General features: G+C 37.4%; 1 protein-coding gene across 1 annotated transcript in view; it reads left to right on the top strand.

Annotated features, from left to right (window-relative positions):
* The window catches only part of GRID2 (glutamate ionotropic receptor delta type subunit 2), a 1,375,820-nt gene that overhangs the window by 769,925 nt on the left and 580,456 nt on the right, over positions 1 to 25,439 (top strand). Inside the window, exon 5 of the mRNA XM_036339775.1 lies at positions 21,686 to 21,739. Within this exon, the coding sequence (XP_036195668.1) occupies positions 21,686 to 21,739 (54 nt within the window). The remainder of the gene's footprint in view (positions 1 to 21,685; positions 21,740 to 25,439) is intronic.

Genomic DNA, 25,439 nt, shown 5'->3' on the forward strand with positions numbered 1-25,439 from the left:
CAAGCAGGGCAAAGGAACCACCTGCTCTTTTGCAGCCTAACCTAACAAACTGCAGCTGGGTCAGAGAGCTCCAAAACTTCCCAACCCGAAACAAAGAGGAGAAATATGCTGATATTGCTGTAGCTCCTGCTGTGTGGACTCACACAGTGGTTGACTTGGAGATCGAGGAGCCAGGGTACCCCTGGTCAGATACCAGATTTCAACTCCTCACATCCATAAGGGACACACTCAAGAAACAGACTCAGTGAGCACCAAAGCCCCACTGAAGCAAGTCTTACCCCATAAGTGTGTCTCCACCACAGAAGTTCTTCCACTGTAGACACAGTGGGTCCTCACAGACAGCCAAAAATGCGGAGACAAAGAAACATATTACAAGTGAAAGAAATGGAGGAAAGCAAACTAATGGAGGACATAGAGTTCAAAACCACAGTTATAAGGCTACTCAAGAATCTTCTATGAACCTCCGAGGAACTTAGTGAGATCTTCAAGGATCTTAATGAGAATGCCAAAAAAAATGGAAAAGGACCAGTCAGAAATTAAACATACACTGACTGAAATTAAAAATAATATACAGAGATCCAACAGCAGACTAGAGGATCCCAAGAATCAAGTCAAAGATTTGAAATACAAAGAAGCAAAAAACACCCATCCAGAAAAGCAAAATGAGAAAAGAATCCAAAAATATGAAGATAGTGTAAGGAGCCTCTGGGACAACTTCAAGCATACCAACATCCGAATTATCAGGGTGCCAGAAGAAGAGAGAGAACAAGATACTGAAAGCCTCTTAGGAGAAATCATGACAGAAAACTTCCCCTACCTGGTGAAAAAAACAGACTTACAAGTTCAGGAAGCTCAGAGAACCCCAAACAAAAGGAATCCAAAGAGGACCACACCAAGACACATCATAATTAAAATGCCAAGAGCAAAAGACAAAGAGAGAATCTTAAAAGCAGTAAGAGAAAAAAAGTTAGTTACCTACAAGGGTGTACCCATAGGACTGTCAGCTGATTTCTCAACAGAAACCATGCAGGCCAGAAGGGAGTGGCAAGAAATATTCAAAGTGATGAATAGCAAGAACCTACAGCCAAGATTATTCTACCCAGCAAAGCTATCATGTAGAATTGAAGGTCAGATAAAGAGCTTCACAGACAAGAAAAAGCTAAAGGAGCCCATCACCACCAAAGCAGGATTATATGAAATGCTGAAGGATATTCTTTCAGAAGAGGAAGAAGGAGAAAAAGGTAAAGATAAAAATTATGAACAACAAAGTGACATCAAATAAATATCTATCAACAAGTGAACCTAAAAATTAAGTCAGAATAAACTGATGAATATAATAGAAGCAGGGGCATAGAAATGGAGCGGACTGACAATTCTTGGGGGGAAGGAGGTGTGGGGTGTGGGAAGAGACTGGACAAAAATTTTACACCTATGGATGAGGACAGTGGCAGGGGGTAAGGGCATGGGATGGGGTGGGAACCAGGTGGAGGGGAGCTACGGGGGGGAAAAAAAGAGGAACATCTGTAATAATCTGGACAATAAAGATTTATTAATTAAAAAAAAGATAAATCAGAAAATTTGCAAAATATTTAAAGAATGTATATCTGAAAATTATCTTAGTGAGATTTTATTAGCTCTGAGAAGGATAAGGTATAACTCCAAGTATCAGAAATTTAAAGTGAAGATTGTTAACTGCATTTTTCACTATATATGCTAAATGAAATTTAAGAAATTATAGGTAAAAGAGCACATATCCTATCTAATAATAGAAAAACATGGAAATTGACCATACCTCCGCTACACTTCCCATTGGCTAATCAGCAGGATATGCAAATTAACTGCCAACAAAGATGGCGGCCAGCAGCCATGCAGCTGAAGCGAACATGAGGCTTGCTTACTCCAGTGATGGAGGAAGCCAAGGTTCCCCGCCTGCTGCGACCCAGCTCTGAGCTCTGGAAGCAACAATATTGCAATTATAGAAGCTAAACAACCCCCAGAAACCTGCCTTCAGCCAGCTGCGGCCTCAGAGCTGGAGCGAGCAGGACAGCAACCATGTTTCAATTATAGAAGCCAAACAAACCCAGATACCTGCTTTCAGCCAGCCACTGCCTCGGAGCTGGAGCCAGCTCTCAGCTTCAGTGACAGCTATAGAAGGTAAATAAATCCCAGAATAAAAAAAAAAAAAAAAGAGGCTGGGAGCTTCAGTCGCCTGCCAGCCTGAAAACGGCCCTCAGCCCCTCACCCAGACTGGCCAGGCACCCCAGTGGGGACCCCCACGCTGAAGGGGGTGTGACCAGCTGCAAACAGCCATCAGCCCCTCACTCAGGCTGGCCAGGCACCCAAGCGGGACCCTCATCCTGATCCAGGACACCCTTCAGGGCAAACCAGCCGGCCCCCACTCGTGCACCAGGCCTCTATCCTATATAGTAACAGGGTAATATGCAAACTGACCCTAACAGCAGAACCACTGGGAATGACTGGTCACTAGGACAGACACTGACCACCAGGGGGCAGACGCTCAATGCAGGAGCTGCCCTCTGGTGATCAGTGCACTCTCACAGTGGGGAGCTCTGCTCAGCCACAAGCCAGGCTGATGGCTGCCAGTACAGCAGTGGTGGTGGGAGCCTCCCCCGCCCCTCAGCAGCGCTAAGGATGTCTGACTGCAACTTAGGTCTGCTCCCCACTGGCAAATGGACATCCCCCGAGGGCTGCTGGGCTGCCAGAGGGATGTCTGATTGCCAGCTTAGGCCCAATGCCCCGGGGAGCAGGCCTAAGCCAGCAAGTGGTCACCCCTGAGGGGTCCCAGACTGTGAGAGGGCACAGGCTGGGCTGAGGGATCCCCTCCCCCCGAGTGCACAAATTTTTGTGCACTGGGCCTCTAGTCCTATATAATAAAAGGCTAATATGCAAATGGCCAAATGGTGGAATGACCAATTATTATGATGCACACTGACCACCAGGGGGCAGATGCTCAACACAGGAACATTGCTCCCATAGGGGGAGTGCTGCTCAGCCAGAAGCCCTGAGACAGCCTCATGGCTGGTGAGCGCTGCAGCGGTGGTGGTAGCCTCTCCCACCTCTGCAGTAGTGCAAGGGTTCCTGGACTGCTAGAGGGTGCAGGCTGGGCTGAAGAGACCCCCCCCTCCCCCACATGAATTTTATGCACCAGGCCTCTAGTATTAGGATAAAATAATATAGATTTGATTTTCAAATGGAGCTTTTTATTCTTTTAATTTAAGAAATAAAATGTTTGAATTGAAGAGTTTTTATAGAATCTTTACATACTGGTGGTATTCTATGGTAAAAACATGGCTAGAAAGAATTCAGGCCTCTTAAATTGTCAACTGATAAGAAACAGGGCTTATCTGCTTCTTCCCACCCCGCACATTAGAATCTTAAGTGCAGTATCTAGCTATCTTCCTCTTAACTTACTGCTAGAATATTGAGAGAGATTCTTTTACCTTGGCCTTTATGTTTAGAAACATTAATTAGTTGAGTATACTAGTAACTAAACCTACTTAATGATTTCAAATGGTTATATGTAATTTAATTTTTAACAAAGTTTCTTTAAATAAAATTATGTATGTTTTACAAATCGAATTTTACACATTGTAGTTATAAAACATCAATCTCTCAGCACTAAATATTTTTATAAGATCTTATTTTTAAAATAACTGTAAAATTATTATTTAGGTTTTTATTGTCATATTCAGATCTGGCTAGTTGTCCTCTGTGTGGACCCAACTGTTGTTTAATTCCAGTCTGCCCTGGCATATGAATTATTTGAGCCAAGGAATATGTGACTATACAGGCATCAATCTCAGCTTTCCATTTATTCAAAGTTCATGTTAAGTATATTATATTTCAAAAATATTTATCTCTCCAATATGTTCTGGAAAATGCCAACCAGAAATTGCTCCTTATCCTCTATCAATTTTTGCATAACTACTTAACATTCCTTTTTTGGTTTCCCAATATCTCTCTATAACACCAATATTCTGCCAATTACATCCTGCATTTGAAGACTTAATGGTGATGTGATAATGTTCAGTTCTTTTTGTTGGGACTAGAATCTTACAACCAACACTTTCTGAGATAGGAATAGTAATTTACCTACACAGGAGCTGAAACCGATAACTTTATTAGAATTTTGCTTCTTAATAAAATGAGGCAATTAACCACAGAAAAGTATCCATTTAAAAATAATTTCACTGCCATTTTATGGCTCTCTTTGTCTTAATCTGTTTGGGCTGCTGTAAGAAATTACCATAACCTCAGTGTTTTATACACAATGGAAGTATATAAATTTCTGGATGCTAAGAAGTTCAAAATCAAAGCACTAGCATTTGTGTGTCTGGTGAGAGCCTGCCTCCTACTTCATAGATGGCCATCTTTTCATTGTTTCCTCACATGGTAGGAGTAAAGAATCTCTCTGGGATCTCTTTTGCGAGGGCACTAATCCCATTCATGAGGGCTCCACCCAAGACCTAATCATCTCCCAACATGACCACCTCCTAATACCTTTTCACTGGACATTAGGATTTAACATATGAATTTTAGGGGAACACAAACATTTAGCACCCTCAGACCTCATGAAGATTTTCCTTGGCCCTCTGAGAGTCAAGGATTTCCTACTTCTTGAGGAGCACAGATGCTATACCTGTTCAATTAAAGGGTATGATAGGCATTTTTGAAGCCCAAAGAACTTTCTCATGGATGTATAGATATACTGTTCTCTTTTAAAAACCCTGAGGACCTTCCTCATGGAGTCTAATTTCATCCTGACTTTTTTTTTTTTAACTTGTTTACTTGCCTCTAGTGTGCTTTAAGATTATAACCTCCTTGTGGACTGAGAGAAACACTATCTCATCTGTAGACTAACAGTGCCCAGCTTAGTTTTGGCCATGGTAGACACTTAGAAATCTGTTTCATAGAAGAGAAATCTGGCCTTCCCCTTACATGCTGGTCTTAACAAGGCCTTTGTCTTCTGGGCTCTCTCAAATGGTGACAGAATTGGTGGTTTCCAGGGAGTGGAAGGAAAATACCCCAAGATTTCAGTTGGTAATGGGTTCATAGCAAGTGACTTTGCATCAGTAGTCTAGTTGGAAACTACTGTCTACTTCATTATCAGGGACTTTTTCTTCCTTGTAATATATCTAATTATTTATTTGCTTTGCTTTTCTGCATTTGCCTTCTAGATACTGGTTTGGCATTATGTTTTGACAGAAGTATTGCCTGAAATAAGTAGATGACAGTTAAAATCTAATAATTTGCTACCTATTTTAAGTGATAGATGATGAAAAAAACTAGAACTGAGGGATAGTTAAGAAGCATCTGGACAATAACGTGGTGACTTACTCATTCTTAAGATTTTCTGTGGCTCAGATGATGTAATTTTTCCATTGTGAACAACTGATTATAGATATTAAAATGAAGGACCTTTAACTAAATTGAGTAAATTTGCAGCTGTGGAAGAAGTATAAATGACAAAAATTAATTTAACTTAAAATATAAAATTCTTATTGCAGATCAAAACTATCTTTAGGAAAATATGGCTTTCCCTAGTGGATACACTATATTTTAAAATATTAGACACTTGAATGATAAATACTTCAGTGAATTGACATATACTGTAAGATGCAAGTCAGTGTTTCTTTTTTCTTTTTTTTTTCAATTTTGTACCTAATAAGACAATGTATGTGTAGATCTTAAGAGTTTTCTGTTGATATGAAAACTATCCTCAGCTGACTTCACTGTAAATCATACTGCAAGTCATAGTGAAATGTATCTACAAGAACAAGCACACTAGACAACTATAAGTCTTTATTACATTAGACAATAATGACTTGGTAATGGTGTGTGTGTGTGTGTGTGTGTGTGTGTGCATACATATATATGGATATTCCCTGTGTTATACTGAGTCTTCAAAAGAAAAGGAACAAAACAAAATAAACAAATGATAACCATATCACTCCATTTCAGCAATTGTGGTGATCAAATCAGAAAATGTTATTTATGTCGACTATATACTTGTCCTTAATTCTCACAAAAATATGCACTATTAGAATAATCTTGAAATCTTCTAATGCTGTGATCAAGCCATCCTGGAAAGAAGCTTTTTGAAGCTTATAGAGACCACCTTGTGACTATTTCCAAATTTCCTTAGGGAGGAAAACAGGTGGCCCTCAGGAATGCAGCTATCAGTGCATCTCTTTAGTTCTGAGGGAGACAAAGGATTGTTATCTAATAGATAATTCTTTGCTGTTTTACTTTTGTGAGACCTTACATTCTCACCTGAGTAAACTGTGAAATTGGGCTAAATATGAAAGTGCCTTGTGAAACAGTGCTAAATATTTAAGTCAACTGTGAAACATATGGAGATTCAAAATTAGTATGTAATTCTTTAAAATGGACCAAGAAAGTCCTGGCACATATTTCCAGGCCACCCCTTGAATTATGAACCACAATTGTGCATAAAGAATTTTACTTAAATGAGAAGCTATATTTAAACAATAGGCTTAAAATCAAAATATTCTTTCTAAAACAGACTTTTGTCTTTTTTTCTATGAAAAGGTACATATTCTTAGTTATTTCTCCTAGAATAGTATAGGTGCACTGGCAGGTACTCTTACATGTTTCTTATTCCGTATAAGTATCCAATGCTAGGCTGAAGGATCACTTAGAACAAAAACCATGTCTTCCTTGTTCAATGACGTGATTCAACACCTAGCACTGTGGTCAGTATATTTCAGGTTCAATGGAAGGACACTTCGGTGCTCTCATTTCTTGGCCTCCATGAATAATGCTGCAGTGAATATAGGGGTGCATAAATCTTTCAGATATTAAATCAAGCAACAAGCAAACAAATAAGAAAAACAAATGAAAAAATACTCATGGACACAGATAACAGTATGATGGTTACCAGAGGGAAGGTGGGAACGAGTAGCAAAGGGTAAAGGGAGTCAAATATATGGTGACAGAAGAGATTTGACTTTGATGCTGGGCACACCGTGCAATATACAGATCATGTATCAAAGAATTGTACACTTGAAACCTATGTAATCTTATAAACCAATGTCACCCCAATAGATTTTATGTAAAAAAACACATTGAATGATTTTGTCAAGTTAATTGATTGAATACAGAATCAATGCCAAGTCATCACACTCACTCCCTGAACAGGGCTTTTTGTAAAGCGTGGATTCAAAATGATTCACGAAATCTGCAACATGGGCACCAACTGGGAACTTGTTAGAAATACAGATTCTCAGATTCCATGGCAGGCCTTCAAACTCAGGAACTATTTGGATGGCCCTAGCAATTTGTGTTGAAAGAGCTATATAGATGATCCTAATTTGTGCTAAAATTGAGAATCAGCAACGTAAAGAACCCTCACATCCACTGTGTACACAGTGACATCAAAGCTTTTTGTAATTATAGGAGCGCCTCAGCAGCCCATTATAGGAAGATGATTCCTCTAGACAGATTGTGCATCATTTCAATTTCTCAAGAGTGTTTTGACTTCTCAAGAAATTTTTTTTTTTTCATTTTAAGTAGAGGAGTTATTCTCTATTCATGTGTAGTAAATTCCGTGCTTTGTGTAGGAAGGGTGACTCAGTTTGAGTTACTGGTGCAGATCCTGAGACAAGGACTTAGGGGCAGATGATTTATTCAGGAGGTGGTCCCAAGAAGCACAAGTGATGAAATGATGACCATGAGAGACTTAACCCCTAGAGTGCCGGGGAACGCGATCTCGCTCCTCCTGTCTTTCACCAAAAGTGCCGGGAGCGCTTTATTTTAATATTATATGTTTTGTTCAAATATTTTTTCTGTAGTATTTTCGAGTCCAACGCCTTAACTAACCACTCGGCCATCACAGCCACATTTTTCCTGTAGTATTTTATAATACAATCAGCAAACAATATATGTCAAAGATGAAAACAAATGTAGTAAAGGTTTCCTTAAGTTTTTGAATATGTAACTTCATTTACTTGCTATTCAAAATTTTTTTCCTAAATTGCTGTAAAATCAGCAAAAATGCCTTGGCAATTTTAGCATAGTTCCTAGGATATCGGTTGGCACCCAAAGGGTTAAATAGAGAAGCCAGTCAAGAATGTGTTTCCAATAATGGATTATAAACGTGGGCAAAGGGGACTCAATCCTGCAAGGAACCTCTGAGACACTGCGGAATATGCCTTGGAAGGACCCCAATGGAGAGTGAGGAGGCTGGAGCATTTATCCACATCTGCCCATCTCCATTGGTTGAGATGATGCTAACATACGCCCACTTCCTAGTTAAGTTTGTGTGTGGCCAAAGAAGCTGGACAACACCCTCAGGCAGAGAGGATAAAAGATAAAAGCTCTTAAGGTAGGGTAATTCAATATGCTGGAAACTGTTTTCACCTGCAGTTGCATTTCACATGGGCGAAGGGCCTACAGGCAAAGCAACCTTCCAACATGATAGTTTTTACCCAGTTCACAATACTTATTTAATGTCTATTATGAGTCACATCCCAAGTTAGTTGATGGGAATAGAGAAAGCAATAAAACACCATCCCTGCTTCATGAAGCTTTTTGGGTGGTGGAGAATGCAAACAAAAAGATAACTAAAATATAATTAGATATTTTCAGTGACAGAGGTATATATGCACATTTTTAAGAGGAATTTATGGAGAGAGTATAGTAATCATGGAAGACTTCTCAGAGGTGGTGATTTTAATTGTGCTTAATGGGAGTCCTGAAAGTCACTTAGAGGTCAGCCAAATTCAGAGAAGAGTGAGGGTTGTGGGGGCAGGTGTGGACAGAGCCAGAATGATTGAGATGTGAAGAGGAGGTGCAAAAAAAGAGAAAGCAATCGTAGGCAATATGGAGAACACTGTCTGTGAAAGTCGCTGGAGAGATCATTCATATGTTAGGTGGAAGGAAATGTAGAGTCCCATAGGTGGTAAATGGAAAGATGTCGAAGGCACAGAGGTCTGTACATGCCTGATGCTGTACATTCCCTAAGGAGGAAGGAAGAAAGGGACTTGGAGCTCTGTTGTAATGACTAGTCCCCTTTTTGGAGGAAGAGAGCCTAATTTACTGTGAACAGAAGAGAGGAATGAAGTTAAGAAGGTGTGTATTCATTTATAAAATAGGAAAAATAATCGCAACTGACTTTAAAGGGTTGTCTATGAGAACTGAATGAGGACGGTCATTAAAATGTTACCCTTCATTTCTCATGGGTAACAGCCCCCCCCCAAATGTTATTTAATATTATTCAAATAAGGATTTTATTTTGAGGGCTTGAAACCATTTCTACCTGTTAATTTTTATTATTTGTTTAAATAGGAAACAAAGTTGTCTGTGGAGTTTGTTAGAAAAATGGTCTATGGAGATGGTTAAAGGTTGAATGAACTGCCATGGGAAATGGGACGGGGAGTGGGGAGCAAAAGAAAAGATATATGCAGGTAGAAGAATTGCTGATTTGAATTGAGAATCCAGTAAAGGTTGAAAGCTATGATTTTTCAGTTGTGTGATCCATTTCTAGGAAAGGTTGAGTGTATAAGACATGTAAATAGCATTCAGGGTAACTCTAGTCACTTTGTACAAGTTGTTCATTATAAACACTGACAGGTAAGCATACATGTAAATAAAAAATCTCTTTAAGATGAAAAGTATTTATCGAGAGGTTTAAGATCAATGAAAATCTAAAACATGTCAGATTATTCTCAGTATCCGGACATTATGTGGTCATAGCACAGGTTTCTTTGTCAAACTCTGTGATTCCATTCTACAAATGGCATTTTGTTCGATCTGTTAGTTACCAGTTGGTTCCTCAGTTCCAACTGGCATTTTGTTACTAAACACAGTTCTGACACCATAAGGTGATTTGTTAGTGGTAAGAAAAAGATGGTTTATATTTTACTACAGTAAGATAGCACAGACGGGAGAGTCCATTGCTTGGAATTCTGGAAAAGTATCTGTGCCGTTGAGTCCAACACCGCTGAAAACATTTTCGTAGTAAGCCGCAAGGTATACTTTTTATGGAAGAAACTATGAAAGAAATTTCAAAACCCCAGAAAGCTTGAAGGTCTTGTGTTGCGTCTGTAAAATGTTCAAGGACCATACCTCCAAGGAAATTAAATACCTTGAGAATGACCAACAAAAAAGTGCTTTAGGAATGTGACCATGAGGGTTCACATTTTGCATTTCTTTCTTTTTCTTTGGGATATTTTGTGTCTCAAAACTAATCAGACCTTTGAATATTTGTTTTCCCCCATGAAGTCTTTTGATTCTAGATTTATCAGCATTTTATACCAATATTGATATTCTAGAAAAGCAGAGTTCTCATGAAATATTGGAAAAGCCCAGGGATAACAGAAATATTAAGCTAGGAATGTCTTTAATGAGTAATATTCAGCCATTATAGTGGCTTCACAGTGATGAGCTATTGATAACCCAGAATACAGCCAAGTTATACAAATAACATGAGTAAACTGACTAGCTAACTGCAGAAACTAATACTAATTGTCTTACTGCTAAATATCTAAGACGCATTGTCTGTTTTCTCTGCTAGAAGTGTTTGGCCCTTCCTCCTGTAGTGACAGTCAAAAGTTTGGTTTGAATGAGAGAGAGAACAGAAACAGGTAAATGTTTCTCTGGTTAAGCATCAGCTGCACTATATATATATATATATATTCTAATATATAAAAACCCAGGGTCCGTAACGACCGACCGAAGGCTCTCAAAGGTATATAGTTGACACAAGTTACATAATAGAGTTCAAATACATAAAATTTTAGCATATACTGCACAATGTTCTACAGTATTTAGTTTAACTAATTATTTTAATTTTGAAGAAAGCATAATAATTTATGAAATGTAGAGAAAGAGGGCTATGAGAATGTTATGTGGGATGGGTAGTTCCTAGTTATTAATTCTGGTTTCAAACCTGGACTTTATGATTTGGGTTAGTTTCTTTACATATAAGGTATACATAAATGTAGTACTCCCATTATAAGGATAATGTGAGCATTAAGTAAGTTACATATAGATGTATATAGATATATATATAGATAGATAGATACAGATATATACAGATATAGATATAGATAGATATAGATATATATGCACTTAGTGTCTTTCACATAGTAAGCACTCAATAAAATATTAGCCTTTATTATATTATTGATGTAAATAGCATTCAATAACAGTTATTGAATTGAAGAAATGTGTTCATGTTCATTTATGAGTACTGAGAAAAATACTGCAGCAAACTGAGTGAAGACGAGAAAGAGGGTTAACATAGAAAAGAGATCAGCATTTTTTGAGCACTTATAATGTTAGAGTTGCTTTAGCTACATCCATCCATTTAACCCTCACTATGTACCAGTGACAAAAGCATTATTCAGATCATCAGGGAACTGAAACTCAGAGTAAATGACATATCTGACTGTCAATAGGAGATCTCGCATTTGAACCTGAGCCCCATTATTCAAATTTTACATTCTTTCTCTAATACCACATAGCCTCCAAATTCTGAAGTATTTGACTTTAGAGATCTTGAATATATTACATCTATATTTTATCACCACATACATAAGCAAAATCTCAGTTGAGAAAATGTAGTTGAATCATTTTCCAGTTATGTAATTTTTTGAAATTAAATTTGATCTAATGACTTCTTTCCAATACAAGTCTATCAAATGATTTAGCCTTAGGTGAAGTAGGATATACACAGATGTACAAACATCTATTAGGGCTCTATAGCTATCTTTTTCTGTAAACAAACATCAAGTGAAAATCTGCCTGTGTCTGGCAACAACTTTTACTGAAACCCTACAATATGTCGCTGATTATTTTAAGGGAACCAATTAGTGATTAAAAAATGTAATTCTTCTGTGAATCTTATATCCTAGTACATAGAAGGAAACAATAAATAACTGCATGTGAGTGTGTGTGTGTGTGTGTGTGTGTGTGTGTGTGTGTGTGTGTGTGTTTGTCTTAGGTGGATAAGTGCATGGGGAGCCAGGATGGGTGATAATAGAAGTGACATTTATGCAGAGAACTAAATGAAATGAAGGAAGGGGCTCTGTGAGTGCCCCAGGTGCAAGAGCGATCTAGGAGGCAAAGCAAGGGCAAAGGATGGTACTGGACTAGCAAGAAGGCCAGTCCAACTGTAGCAGAGGAAATAAGGGGCGTTGAAGGCACAACATAGCCCTCACAGCCAGTTACATAACTACGTACAATTTAATTCAGGATGGAATAAAGGTCTCTCCAGTGTGTTAGATGAACATAAGTGTCAGGACAATACTGCCAGGGGGTAGGGGTGAGGAAAGATTTGACATTTGCTTCAGTCTTTGAATTTTGAGAAGCACTTTGCCAAGGAGAGAGGACAGAGAAGACATTAAAAGGAACAAAGCGAAAGCATGAAAGTTCACATTTGTGAAAGGCCTGTCTGTTGCAATTCGATATGATCAGTAGACTTCACTATAATAGAGGGTTTCCCCCCCTTTTTTATTTCAAGATAGCAAGAAAGCCTTATTTCATGAATCCTAGCAACCAAGTGTCAGTGCGTCCCCAAATCATGATTTTAAGCCCTGATCAAACTCTAAGTAAGAACTCATATTCATATGTTTGCCTGTTACTCTCTAGAATTGATTTACTCTTCCCAGCATTATTTAGCTGTTAAAAAATAAATATATTAATATAATAGCCTGGTGTGTAACAAGTTAACATAAAAATATGGTAAAACAGGCAAGGCAAGGGATGGGATGAATGGCCCTTCAACAAACACCGCTTGTCTTGATTGTTTTGGGATAATGTACCTTTAATCACTGTAGCAGACATCTAAAAGAACCCCAATGCAATCAGAGACTCACAATGAATTAAAACAGAAACAGAGTGATCCCCTGCACTAAAAATAATTGTCAAAATTTTATTTATATCCTCATCAGGCCAAGTTTTTAAAAAAATCCTGAATTCACTTTCAATCACTATTCAATCTCTGTTCAACAATGTAGGACACAGGAAGGTGGGTCTATGCTATATGATGAACCCAGAATCTCTATTTGCCTGCATTAGCACCCATCCTTCCACATTAAGAAGCACAGCAGATTGCATATTGTGGCCAGTTCTCGGAAGTGGCATGTCTCCAGCTCCCAGGGGATTTGGGAAGACTCAACTGCTCAGCAGTAACAATAATTATTCTAGCATATCCATTTATGAAATAACTTTGGCAGTGATGGCAAGAGGATTTGGATGAAACTGTGTTATGGTCTTCCAGCTGGTAGAATAGAGCAGAGATTCTAAAGCAAAAAGCTCAGCATGAGATGGCAGATAGTGGCTGCTTGGATAAGGACATAAGAGAGTTGGGGATCCATGCTGAGGTTAAGGGGAAATGCAAACCAGTCATTGGTTTCAGAATATCCCCAGGCTGCCCAATATCAACACTAGGGATTACTGATGCCATCTGCTGGATATAGTTGGGATTTTAAAATGTCCTCATACTATGGCTTCTCAGTTCTAATGTGAGGGAAAAAACAAACAACATTAAAATGAAAACAAAACAAGCTAACGAAATTAATAAAAACGCAATCAATGAATCAATGGAAATTAATCCCAGCTCATATTATCTTTACTACTAGAGGCCCAGTACATGGATTCATGTACTGTTGGGGGGTGTGGCCCACGGGGATAGGCCCATGGTGGGAGCGCCACTCATCCCAGTCAGTTGAGCAGCACTTCTACTGTGGGAGTGCACTGACCATCAGGGGCAGCTCCTGCATTGAATGTCTGCTCCCTGGTAGTCAGTGCATGTCATAGCGACTGGTCAACCAGTTGTTCTGGTCATTCTGCCATTCGGTCGCTGGGCTTTTATATATATAGATATCTTAAGAAGGCTGAAGTGTTTTATTGTCACTCTGTTTTTGAGATGTGTAGTATTTATTGCATTTGCTTTTCTTTTAGAACAAAACTTTGTCATAGTACAGTTAGCCATATACTGAGTGGCCAGATTATTATGACCACCTGATGTTTATAGGCAAATTAGCTATAATTTCATGCTGAAGTTGCTAAAGGGCCAGACCATTATAAATAGGGAAGCAGGTTGTTTACCACGACAGTAGAAGTGATTTTTGGGGTAAACATATGTGATTTAACAGCCTTTGAACATGGGATATATATTATAATGAGTGGCCAGATTTTTACGACCACCCCATCAGTACTTCCTTGGGCCACCTTTTGCCTTCAATACTGCGGCGATTCTTCTTGGCATTGACGCCACTAGAAAGGTGATGTGAGGAATCTGACACCATGCCTGATGAATAGCACTGTCCAGTTCTGTGAGATTGGATGGTTGTGAAACCAGCTGCCTGATGGCTCTTTTAACTTCGTCCCACAAATGCTCAATTGGATTGAGATCTGGTGATTGTGGGGGCCACCTAAGCAAGGTAAAGTCTCCCTCATGTTCTTGAAAGCACTCCTGCACAATACGAGCACCGTGGCATGGCGCATTGTCTTGTTGGAAGAAACCATCTCCGTTGGGATACGTCATCAACATGATCGGATGAACTTGATCAGCAATGATACTTAGGCATGTTGTGCTATTCAGACATTGTTCCACACTAATTAATCATGGGGAAATCATGCCAGGAAAACATGCCCCAAACCATAACACTTCTCCCACCAGCTTGAAGGGTTGTACTCATGCATGTGGGGTGCATGCTTTCATGCTGTTGCCACCAAATTCTCACTCTGACATCTGCATGATGAAACTGGAAATGTGACTCATTGGACCACATGACTTTTTTCCAGTGTTTGACTGTCCAATCCTTGTGTTCCTGTGCAAATTGGAGACGTTTTATCTTGGTAACTGCAGACAGCAAAGGTGTTCGAACAGGTCTTCGGCTCCCATATCCCATACGATGCAGTGTATGGCTAATTTGCCTACAAACGTCAGGTGGTCATAATAATCTGGCCACTCACGTTCAAATATATCCCACATTCAAAAGCTGTTAAGTAGTGTTGTTTACCCATATCTTCAGGAAAAAATATCACTTCTACTGTCATGGTAAACAACCTGCTTCCCTATTCATAATGGTCTGGCCCTCTAGCAACTTCAGCACGAAATTATAGCTAATTTGCCTACAAACGTCAGGTAGTCATAATAATCTGGCCACTCAGTGTATATGACTCTCAGGCAACTGCATGTAGAGTTTGAACTATAAATCCATGTATCCTTAGCTAAAAATCTTTGCATTATAAGCTTTATTCATGATTTATTCCTTTCTATACTTTATTGTAGAAGAGTGCAATAGTTTTGTTTAGTTTTGACTTGCTATGTTTTATTAGAAAGGAAGGAAAAAGATTAAGAGGAAAGAATCAGTATCATTATTTGGTCAGAACTATTACATATGCATTTGGGTTTTGCATAAAATATGGTAATTCAACATTTGTTTTTGTTTTGCAGAAAATTGTACTCTGTAGGGTTATTGTAAAAGCATGATTTTAAAATGACAAAACTCCTCATGGTGTTTTAATAAAATTTTAGATCTTTTAGAAATGTTTGGCTAAATTAACATTGATTCCAGTCTACATTTCTTAAAAAGTACTAATCACATACGATTTGTAATGGGAAAATATGGTTTTCATGGTTAAATTCATTTGGAATATGCTACATTCAAACTATGTTCTCCTGGAGTTCTGTAAAGCACACTAGTTAATATAAGGAGTTGGTATTTATTGAGAATTTACAGTGTGTCATTATTGCATTTAATCTTTGTTATGATTCTATTATGTGGACACTTTCAGTAATCCTAGTGACAAATGATGAAACTAAGAAAATAGATGTATTTGTTGTTTGACCTTAGAGCTCAAGCTCGTAAGTCTGAAAATATGTGCCAAAATAATACATGGAAATAATAATTCACATTAATATTACTTTTGTGTTAATTATATTTTGATATTAGAGGCCTGGTGCATGAAATTTATGCACGGGTAGGGTCCCTAGCCCTGGCTGGCAATCAGGGCTGATGGGGGCCTTCCGGCTGGCGGCTAGGGCCTTCCTTCATTCCGTGCTGCCCCCTGGTGGTCAGCGCATGTCATAGTGAGTGGTCAAACTCCCTATTGGTCAAACTCCCAAGAGGACAATTTGCATATTAGCCTTTTATTATATAGGATTAACATTAACCTGTTAAAATATTGAAGAATAATGCAGTGACGACATCTATTTATCCTGGCATTTCTGAATCTACTTGGCTGTAGGATGTTTATAAATTTTAGTAGCAGTAGTTTCCCAAAGAACACAGTTTTAGAAATGCTGATGATATAAGCTATAGTATTGCTGCAGATGAAGAGACAGGGAAGGAGTAGCCTTTACTATTTCTCTGGCTACTTGCTTCAGAATAACCACTGGTGTCCTCCCCCAGGCATGCCATTCAGAGGTTTCCACGTGGCGATGTGGAATGGGCAGGGAAAGGAAGCAAACCCCTGAAATCACTGCTGCTGCAGGTGCACAACGCACTGGAACCCCTTGTATAAGTGTGTGATATTTATTTTAGTCCATCCTACAGAGGGAGCAAGCTTAATTTAGTTAAGCCACAAGGTTGAGTGAAGAACAGCATGTTGCTCTTTATTGTTTAGTCAATTAAATTGTCCTCTGTGCTCGTAGGAAATGTTCCACATTTATTACCAGTGAGGTACATGCTCTGGCAGTTTCTTTGCTTCAGATTGTCTTATTTAGCACATCTAAAGATTTGAGAACAACTGACAGAAGACATGGTGATAACTTGTTGGGATTTTCTAAAGATTCAGAAGTTCTAGAGTATCTGCCAGTGACAGATGGTCTGTCCTTTCTCAGGGCTTGTCTTTCTGACAAGATTTGATCCCCCCCACCCCCACCCCCGCCCCGCCTCCCATCATTTTGCTCATACACCTAAAGGGAGCTCAGATTCTGGGGAGGTTGATAGTCTCATTAGTTGTAACTACATTACTGTATATCACTGTGGTAGCAACTCTACCTGAACACGCACCACGCTTGGTTACTAATTGTTAGTTACTAATATACACACATATAGCATGGTATAAGAGGGAAAGAGAAACAAATTACCAAGGAAAATTCATACTTCCTCTCTTTCTGTTATTTTGATAACCAAACACACTAGACTCCCCATTGGATAGTTTTATTTTTTTTCTTGTTATTTTCTTTTAATAGTCCAAGCATAATGTGATGTTTTCAGTACTGTTTTTTATCATTATGATAATAAAATATATATTCTTTTTTAGGACCTTCAATATTTCTTAGCAAACTATTTTTTTTTTTAAATTTTGGCTCAAAATGTACAATCACTGCTTACTAACTTACTAAACCTTTATAAGAATCCACAGGTTGAGACAACTATAACAATGATGTGCTTAGATATAAAATAGGTTCCCACTGACAAAAAGAAAAATTTCAAGTTGTTTAATCTCTTTCATTGGCTTCAAATGTGTTTCCTGATTAACTTACTAAGAGATGTGCTACTTAGGGGAGGAGGATGGGTAAAGGAAACAGTTTTCCCTGTTTGAGTTCTAATGTAACTGTGGAGGCAAATACATGGTTTCAAAAATTCTAGAATGTCTTCCAATCGCTTCTTAATCCTGTACTCAAGACTAACTTAATTATTCCAGCTAGTAATACCACTAGTTCAATTTAGCGTTACTTAGGCTGAAGTGTACCAAGTGGAAAGAGATTAATATTACTAAAAGATGTAAATATTATCAGATATATTCATTTGGGATTTACATAGTTGGTCTTTGTTATCTACACAAGTAGCTGAGAATTTCTTTCTTTTCTTTTTCTTTTTTTTTGAATTCTCACCGGAGGATATTTTTCTATTGATTTTTTGAGATAGTGGAAGAGAGAAGGAAAGAAAGAGAGAAATATTGATGTGAGAGAAACACATTGATTGGTTGCCTCCTTCACACTTCCTAACAGGCCCCAGTCTGGGGAGAAGCCTGCAACCAAGGTACTTGCCTTTGACCAAAATCGAACCTGGGACCCTTTGGTCTGCAGGCCAATGCTCTATCCACTGAGCCAAACCCACTAGGGCCAATAATTTCTTTTTTATGTAACTAAGTCTCTCCTAAGCATGCTCACTATAGTAGCTCACTTTGCTAATATGTGAAAACAATAAACATTATTACTCTTTTGTACCTTTTAACTCCACTATAATTTTACTATATATATATATATATGTATATATATATATATATATATATATATATATATATATATATATCCAATAGTACATTTTATGTAATATAACCAGTTGTACAATATATATCTAATATAGGCAAGGCATATATGTATAGGAGTTTACCTACTACTATATCTATATTAGTCATTTAAGTGAAGAGACTCCAAACCTATTGGGTTTCCAAGATGTAGGCTATTGACCTCCCTGTCATTTTTTAATGACCCTTATTAAATGCTCCTTTCATAACAGATATCAGTTACTTTTTAAATTAGTACCTGTTTCACATTGCTCACTTTTAGAAACATTCAATTATAAACAATCAGAGAACTCATGCCAGCTCATTGGTTATACGTGAAGATGTTAACCCTGACCCAAGGCAATTATATTCATCTTTTAGTGGGCAGTTCCTCAGATAATGGATGAGAGTCTTAACTGTCTATGTACAACCTAGCAATACAGTTTTCAAAGATCCTTTAAAACATGGTGTCACACTAACACATGGATTTTAGTTTTGTATACATGTATATTTGGGTATATAATTAAAGGGATGAGAGATCCAACTTTTCATTTTTATATACCTTTTCCCAATAATATGCTTTCCTTCCCCAAAGAAAAGTGGACTTGCAAAAAAAAGTCCTGCATATTCACTATGTATGAAATGGCCAACAACTATTGCATGGTTTTGAAATCATGCCTTTATAAAATTACATACTTTAAATTACTCTGAGTTTGTTTATTGAAATTTGTTAGGGCTAGAAAAATTGCATAACTGAGATTAATAAAAAAGAATTGCATTATATAAGATATGCTAAATTATTCCAACAAGTAGGCCCAAAATGTAATAATGTCTCCACAGAACAGATGTTTATTTCAGGGTTAGTGCAATACCACGTCAGGGAATGGGGATTGGTGTCTGCTCCATGAACTCACACTATTGTGATAAATGGTTTATTTTTTTTTAATGCAGTAATGTGTTAATAATTTTCCTTGTTTCAAATTTGTACTGCCAGATGTCTCATATGTTAGTACTCATGAGTAAATCCAAAGACAGGAGTGAGAGAAGATGATTTCCCTGCTCACAGTATGCAAGGGAGGGTGGTCCAGAGAGTGGAATCTGGGATTCGATATTTGAAACACAAGATTGAACCTGTGACACTATACTTTTTCATGCTCTTGCCTGAATGTTCATTTCCAACATGAGAGTGAGAAAGATGAATAAGTTTTATGGACTATACAAATTGCCAGTAAGTTCCCATTGTAACTCTTACCTTCTACTTATTTCATAAATTCTGTTGGACAAAATAGCTTTTTACTTATTAAGTTTTACAGGTTAATGCAGAGTTCCCATAGCCTAAATTTTGCTTAATCTGGCTACCTGGTATAGATTACTTAAATGGAAACAATTTAAACTAAATTGAGTCATCTCTTCACTCTACTATTATATGGCTTCCGAAGTACATTCAATCTATATCTTGGCTTTCATTACTCTTCTCTCTGAATTCTCCCTATCTTCATGCTTTAGTCATTTTTTCTTTATCTATACCTGATTTCATTTCATACAGAGAACTATTTTTCTTATATTTGAGTCTTTGGTTTGTATGCCTTTAAGTTTTTATGGAATTCCCACTAATTTTGTAACACTGTTTATTGTTAGTAAATTACTGATGATTTATTTCTCACTGACACAGTGTAAGAAAAATAATCATAAAATTAGGAAGAAAGGCTGTAAGTACTGGAGTAAAGTGATTTTATATTTTTTTAGCTAAAATTAAAAACTTCCCTGGATCATACTTTCTACATTAAGCATCACATATAAGTGGAGCATGCATATATCTCAAAAAAATGACAGTAATGATATAACTCAAACAGGCAACATATCCTAACTTATATGATAATATATTATCTGTATATATCAGTAATATTATAGATGTGCTGTATTTTGAAATCATAAAATTTACACCAAAATTAAAAAACATTCTGAAAATAAGTATGTACTTTGAAAAAAACATCACATTTCATAAGAAATATATTTGCAATTGCATTTCTTATGCCTGAATACATCTTTCCATAGGCATTTCTCAATAGGACAAAGGCTGACCACCAAAATACAATGCACACTCACTTTCTAGCATTTCCTTGCTATTTATTAGAAAGCATCTTTATTTAAAACCCAATCTTTGGGTATTATTGCTGAAAATAACGGAATAATCTCTTAAAAAAACACTTGCCCATTACAGTAGGTCCTCTGGTTACGCCGGAGATCCGTTCCTAAGGCGACGTAACACGATTTTCGCCTTAAGTCGGAACCCACCTACATAAGCACCTGTCACTCACATGGAGCAGATACACAGCAGTAATGAAGTGAAACAGTAAAAAAAAAATTAAAAAAAAGGTAATAATTCCTGACCTTTACTTGTGGTAAATAAATACTAAAAAACATAAAGCACATATGATATACATTGAAATGACAGAACTTTTTTTTTTATAAATAAATGGGAGATGGCGACGTAACCCCAAAACGACGTACATCGAGTCTGACGTAACCCGAGGACTGTCTGTATATGCCTATATGCCTCTTGCTTTAAATCATAATAACATGTCTATGTATATGATGAGATTAGATAGAATGGAAATTCCATACAAAAGCTACCTTTACTACAGACACACACACACAGAGACAGACAGACACACACACACAGAGACAGACACACACACACACACACACACACACACACACGCGCCTTTCTGTTTTGGCCTAAGCCAAGGATCGCTTAGAATCAATTTACCCAAAGGTAGTCAGCCAATATTGTAACCTATACATTGTTTGCTTTTACATATGTTTTATTTTTGTTCACGTTATTAGCAATTTGAAAGCCACTGGGATTACCCACCTGTAACGTAATGCTAATATAATGTTTATTGCTTCTAGCCTTTTCATTCAGCTACTTCAACAAATGGATCTCTTTAGAATACATGCACAAAGCTTTTCAGAACATAGAGCAGTTTACTTTATCAAGACAAGAGCAAGCTTATACACGAGGAAGTGTTAGAAGATAAGAATGCTAAGCCAGACTGTAGAGGGGTAGGACTTAGATATTTATTAGGTGAGTAATAGAAAGCCATCAATGTTTATTTGGAATAGGAAGTGCGATTCAAACTCCACTCTCAGTTAAATCACTATACAGTATCATAATATTTTTTAGTTGAAACCTATGTTTTTCTAGGCTTTTGATCAAGTGTATTTTCAAATTTTAATTAGCAAGTCTATAATGCCTTTATACATCAAACACCAATGCTTAATCCACAGTTCTTTGGTAACACTTTTCCGTCATCAATTGAATAACAACTTTTCTAACATATAATTTATTTACTTATTTTTTATTTTATTTTTTCAAAGTACATCCATTTGGTTTGGTTTATTTTTCATAATTAATACTGACTGATAGCTGCTTTGTTTTCTGTTCTAGGTTGTGGAGACTAATTTGGTTGCTTTTGACTGTCACTGGATCATTATAAATGAGGTAAAACCAACTAAATATTATTGTCAACTCTGGGTCCTGTTTTTATATGTATAGTCAGAGCATTTCCTCTGGCCTTGAATGTCTAAGTGGAAACAAACACAAAGTAAATGTTCATCTTACTGAGTGAATTCTGTTAAATAAAAATAGGATAAGAAGGGTCTTTTTTTAAATTATGAAGGGCTTTGTATGAATAAAATAAATGGAGAATGTCTTCCCCACTGAGTATCATTTAGTCCTTTCCGTTGGAACACAGTGCTTGCTTCGGGAGATTATCTTTACAAAAAGTACAGTTCCTCTTTGTAAGTGAATTCCTCCCAGTGGAGTGTTTGTGTTCCTTTTATATTTTAATATTGTTTCTAGAATTTTTATATCCACTCCCCTTAAGTAGTTCAGCATATTAATATGAATAAACAAAAACAGATTTTTTCTTTTCATAAAGGAATACAACTGTTTTAAAATCCATCAAGCTGTTAATTTCCTTGTGAAAGTTTTTTGTTTTTTTTTTTACTTTTGTAACAACAATACATATGATTAAAAAGGCATTACAATATTAGAGCCTGTGCAATTTGTTTCCATTAGCACCTGCCTGTCACATTTTGAAAAGGACAATGAGCAGATAAGTTATGGATAAATAATGAGATCATGTGGATTTGGCCTCAACAAAACCTAGCATTAAGTAAGCTATATTACTTATGGATAAAAATAATGTATTATTTATCACTAGATACTACATATTGAATTATAGAATAATAAATTTTGTTGCAGGGAAAAATAGCATTTTAGGTAAGACTTCTGGTTTTGCAGTCAGCAAGATCAGATCAATCCTTCCTCTAAAATTGGTTAGCTATGTTACTTTGGATATATACTATAAAGCATCCTGTTCCTCAAATGTTTCACTTGTACAGTAACTATAATAACATTCACTTTACTAGTTCATAATAAAAATTAAGTGAGAGATTTATCTAGTAATCTTAACACAATGCCTCAATAAGTGATTGTAGTACATTTAAGTTCAAAGATTATATTCTTACACATTATTTTGTTGAGTAGTATACGTTACTTTATGAGGTACTGAGGGAATGAGGTTCATAGAGAGTAAATGAGTTGCCTTTTTTTTCCATAGAAAAATGAAAATGATTTCCAGTTTCAAATTGTTTTTCCAACACCACACTTCATTGATGGACTCATTCTTTTTAGCTCAGTAAGAAAAAACACACATAAATCTGTAAGCATTTTGCAAATCTGTTTGGATTGGCCAAATGTTATGATCTAAAATTATATTTTTAAATTTTAAATCAAGATCTGTGTGTGTTTTTTGTAGGGCGCGGCTATAGGGTTAAGCCTTGGACTGACCTGTTGGCAAAGCCACAAACAAGTCCCAGCTTAGAGGGCACAGTCCTCTTAGCATAATTAGGCTTGACCTTATGACACTCCCTAGATCCTTCCTAGATAGCTAATGGGCTGTGAGAGGTGCAGCAAGTGCTGCCAGAACAAGTGAAACTCACAAGAACAGAGTAACTATGGTGACCACTACCTTGTTTACCTCTGGCTATAAAATAAAGGCTCAGCTTACCTCTGGATCTCTCTCTGTGGCCTCAGCCAGGCACAGGAAGATCCACCTAGACCCAGCTTATTCTCTCTGTCATTTCTTCATCCTTCACTGCTCTCACTCAGGCTTGTGAACCCTTGGCTGAGCTGGCTCAGCCCATTTTTTTTTTTCTAAAATTCCCACAGGTAACGTATGTGTGAGATCTGCTTTTCAATGAAGTTTTGATATCTTCAAATTTTGTAATGCCCCTTAATTTTCATCTAGAATCCTATATAATAAACCCTAATATGCAAATCAACTGAATGGCAAAACAACTGGTCACTGTGACATGCACTGACCACCAGGGGGCAGACGTTCAACACAGGAGCTGCCCCCTGGTGGTCAGTGCACTTCCACAGGGGGAGCACTACTAGGCTAGAAGCCGGGGCTCACAGCTGGCGAGCACAACAGCAGTGGCAGGAACCTCTCTTGCCTCCGCAGCAGCGCTAAGGACCCCTCGGGGGACATCTGACTGATGGTTTAGGTCGGACATCCCCTGAGGGCTCCCAGACTGTGAGAGGGCACAGGTCAGGCTGAGGAACCTCCCTACCCCAGTGCACGAATATTGTGCACTGGGTCTCTAGTTAAATATCAAGATAGAGGGAAGAGAAAGGGAAGCTTACCAAACTTGCAGGATAACATTTTATATTAGATATTTCACTTTTACTTTTCTGCAAGGTTCAAAGAAATAGAAAATTTGCCAAATATTACACAACTATTAAGTAATAATAATAATAGGATTCAAAACAGCATTTTCCAGTCTAAAGCATTGGTTGCTTTTGCTTTGTTTTCTTTTCCTTTTGTAAAAATAACTTTCCTTATAGATTATATATTTGAAATGCCTGCTACCTTAACTTTAACTTTATGGGAGCCAATTATTTTATTATTTTTTCTTAATTTAATTATTTCCTTAATTACTATTTTTTTCAAAAAATAGAGAATCCTTCTAATTCCTTGTGTTTTCTTTTTTTGTTTGTTTGTTTGTTTTCTCACCACCACCTCTGATGTGGAATTGATCATACAGATTTCCCAATGTGAAACACATTGGAGTAATTTTATTTGTTCATGCCAATAGAGTTGGCTAGGAAGTAAAAGTGATGTATTGCCTCCCTAGAGACATTGATTAATCAAACTAGTTAATACTTATAATCATTAAATGGAAATGCCCATTCTCTTTTATTCTTTGACTAGAGGCCCAGTGCACGGATTCAGCACTGGTGTGAAACCAGCTCTCTCACACCCCCTGAGGGGTCCCAGATTGTGAGAGGGCACAGGCCAGGCTTAGGTACCCCACCGGTGCACCATGGAGGCTGGAGAGGGACCGCAGGAGGGCTCCAGGGCATGTCCAGCCCAACTTGCCCAGTCCCAATCAGCTGGACCCCAGCAGCAAACTAACCTTGCGGTCAGAGAGTCTGCCCCATGGTGGTCAGTGCGCATCATAGTGACTGGTTGAACAGCGAATGTTCGGACAGTTAGCATATTAGGCTTTTATTATTTAGGATTAGATCAAAGAAGTAACCCCTGAATTAATTATTTTTTTTATACCTAATGGAACTGATGAAATTATACCTGAATCTTAAAAGTGTGAATCATGTAAAGCTCCCCAGAACACCAGTGGTCATCTACCTACTACTTAAGGTGTCAGTTTGCACTGTGGAAGAAATCACTCCTCCATGCTATATATGTGCAGTCTGACTGAGTAGACTGGCAAGCATGTCACTCATGGTGAATATGGAAATAATAACAATTATACTTTAATATGTCTTTCATAAACATTATGGCTCATGTTGTTAAAGTTATTAAATCTTATTACATAAATTCTTAGGAGGGCAAATGCTATCTTTAAATGGAGTTTAATAATTTGAGCCAAAATTTTGGAAATAAACACATAAACAAAGCAATCTAACCAGCAAATACCTCAATAAATGTTAAAAATATAGAAGACCTCAGTTATTTTTTTTTCTCCTTTACACTTGGGTCTCCTATTGTGATAATCTAATCTAATAAAAGACAAACATGCAAATTGACCATACCTTTGCTATGCCTTAAGCCATGCTCACCAGCCAATCAGAGTGGCTATATGCAAATTAACCCAACCAAGATGGCGGGCCA

This window comes from Myotis myotis, unplaced genomic scaffold (genome assembly GCF_014108235.1).
Source record: "Myotis myotis isolate mMyoMyo1 unplaced genomic scaffold, mMyoMyo1.p scaffold_m19_p_1, whole genome shotgun sequence".
NCBI classification, from domain to species: Eukaryota; Metazoa; Chordata; class Mammalia; order Chiroptera; family Vespertilionidae; genus Myotis; species Myotis myotis.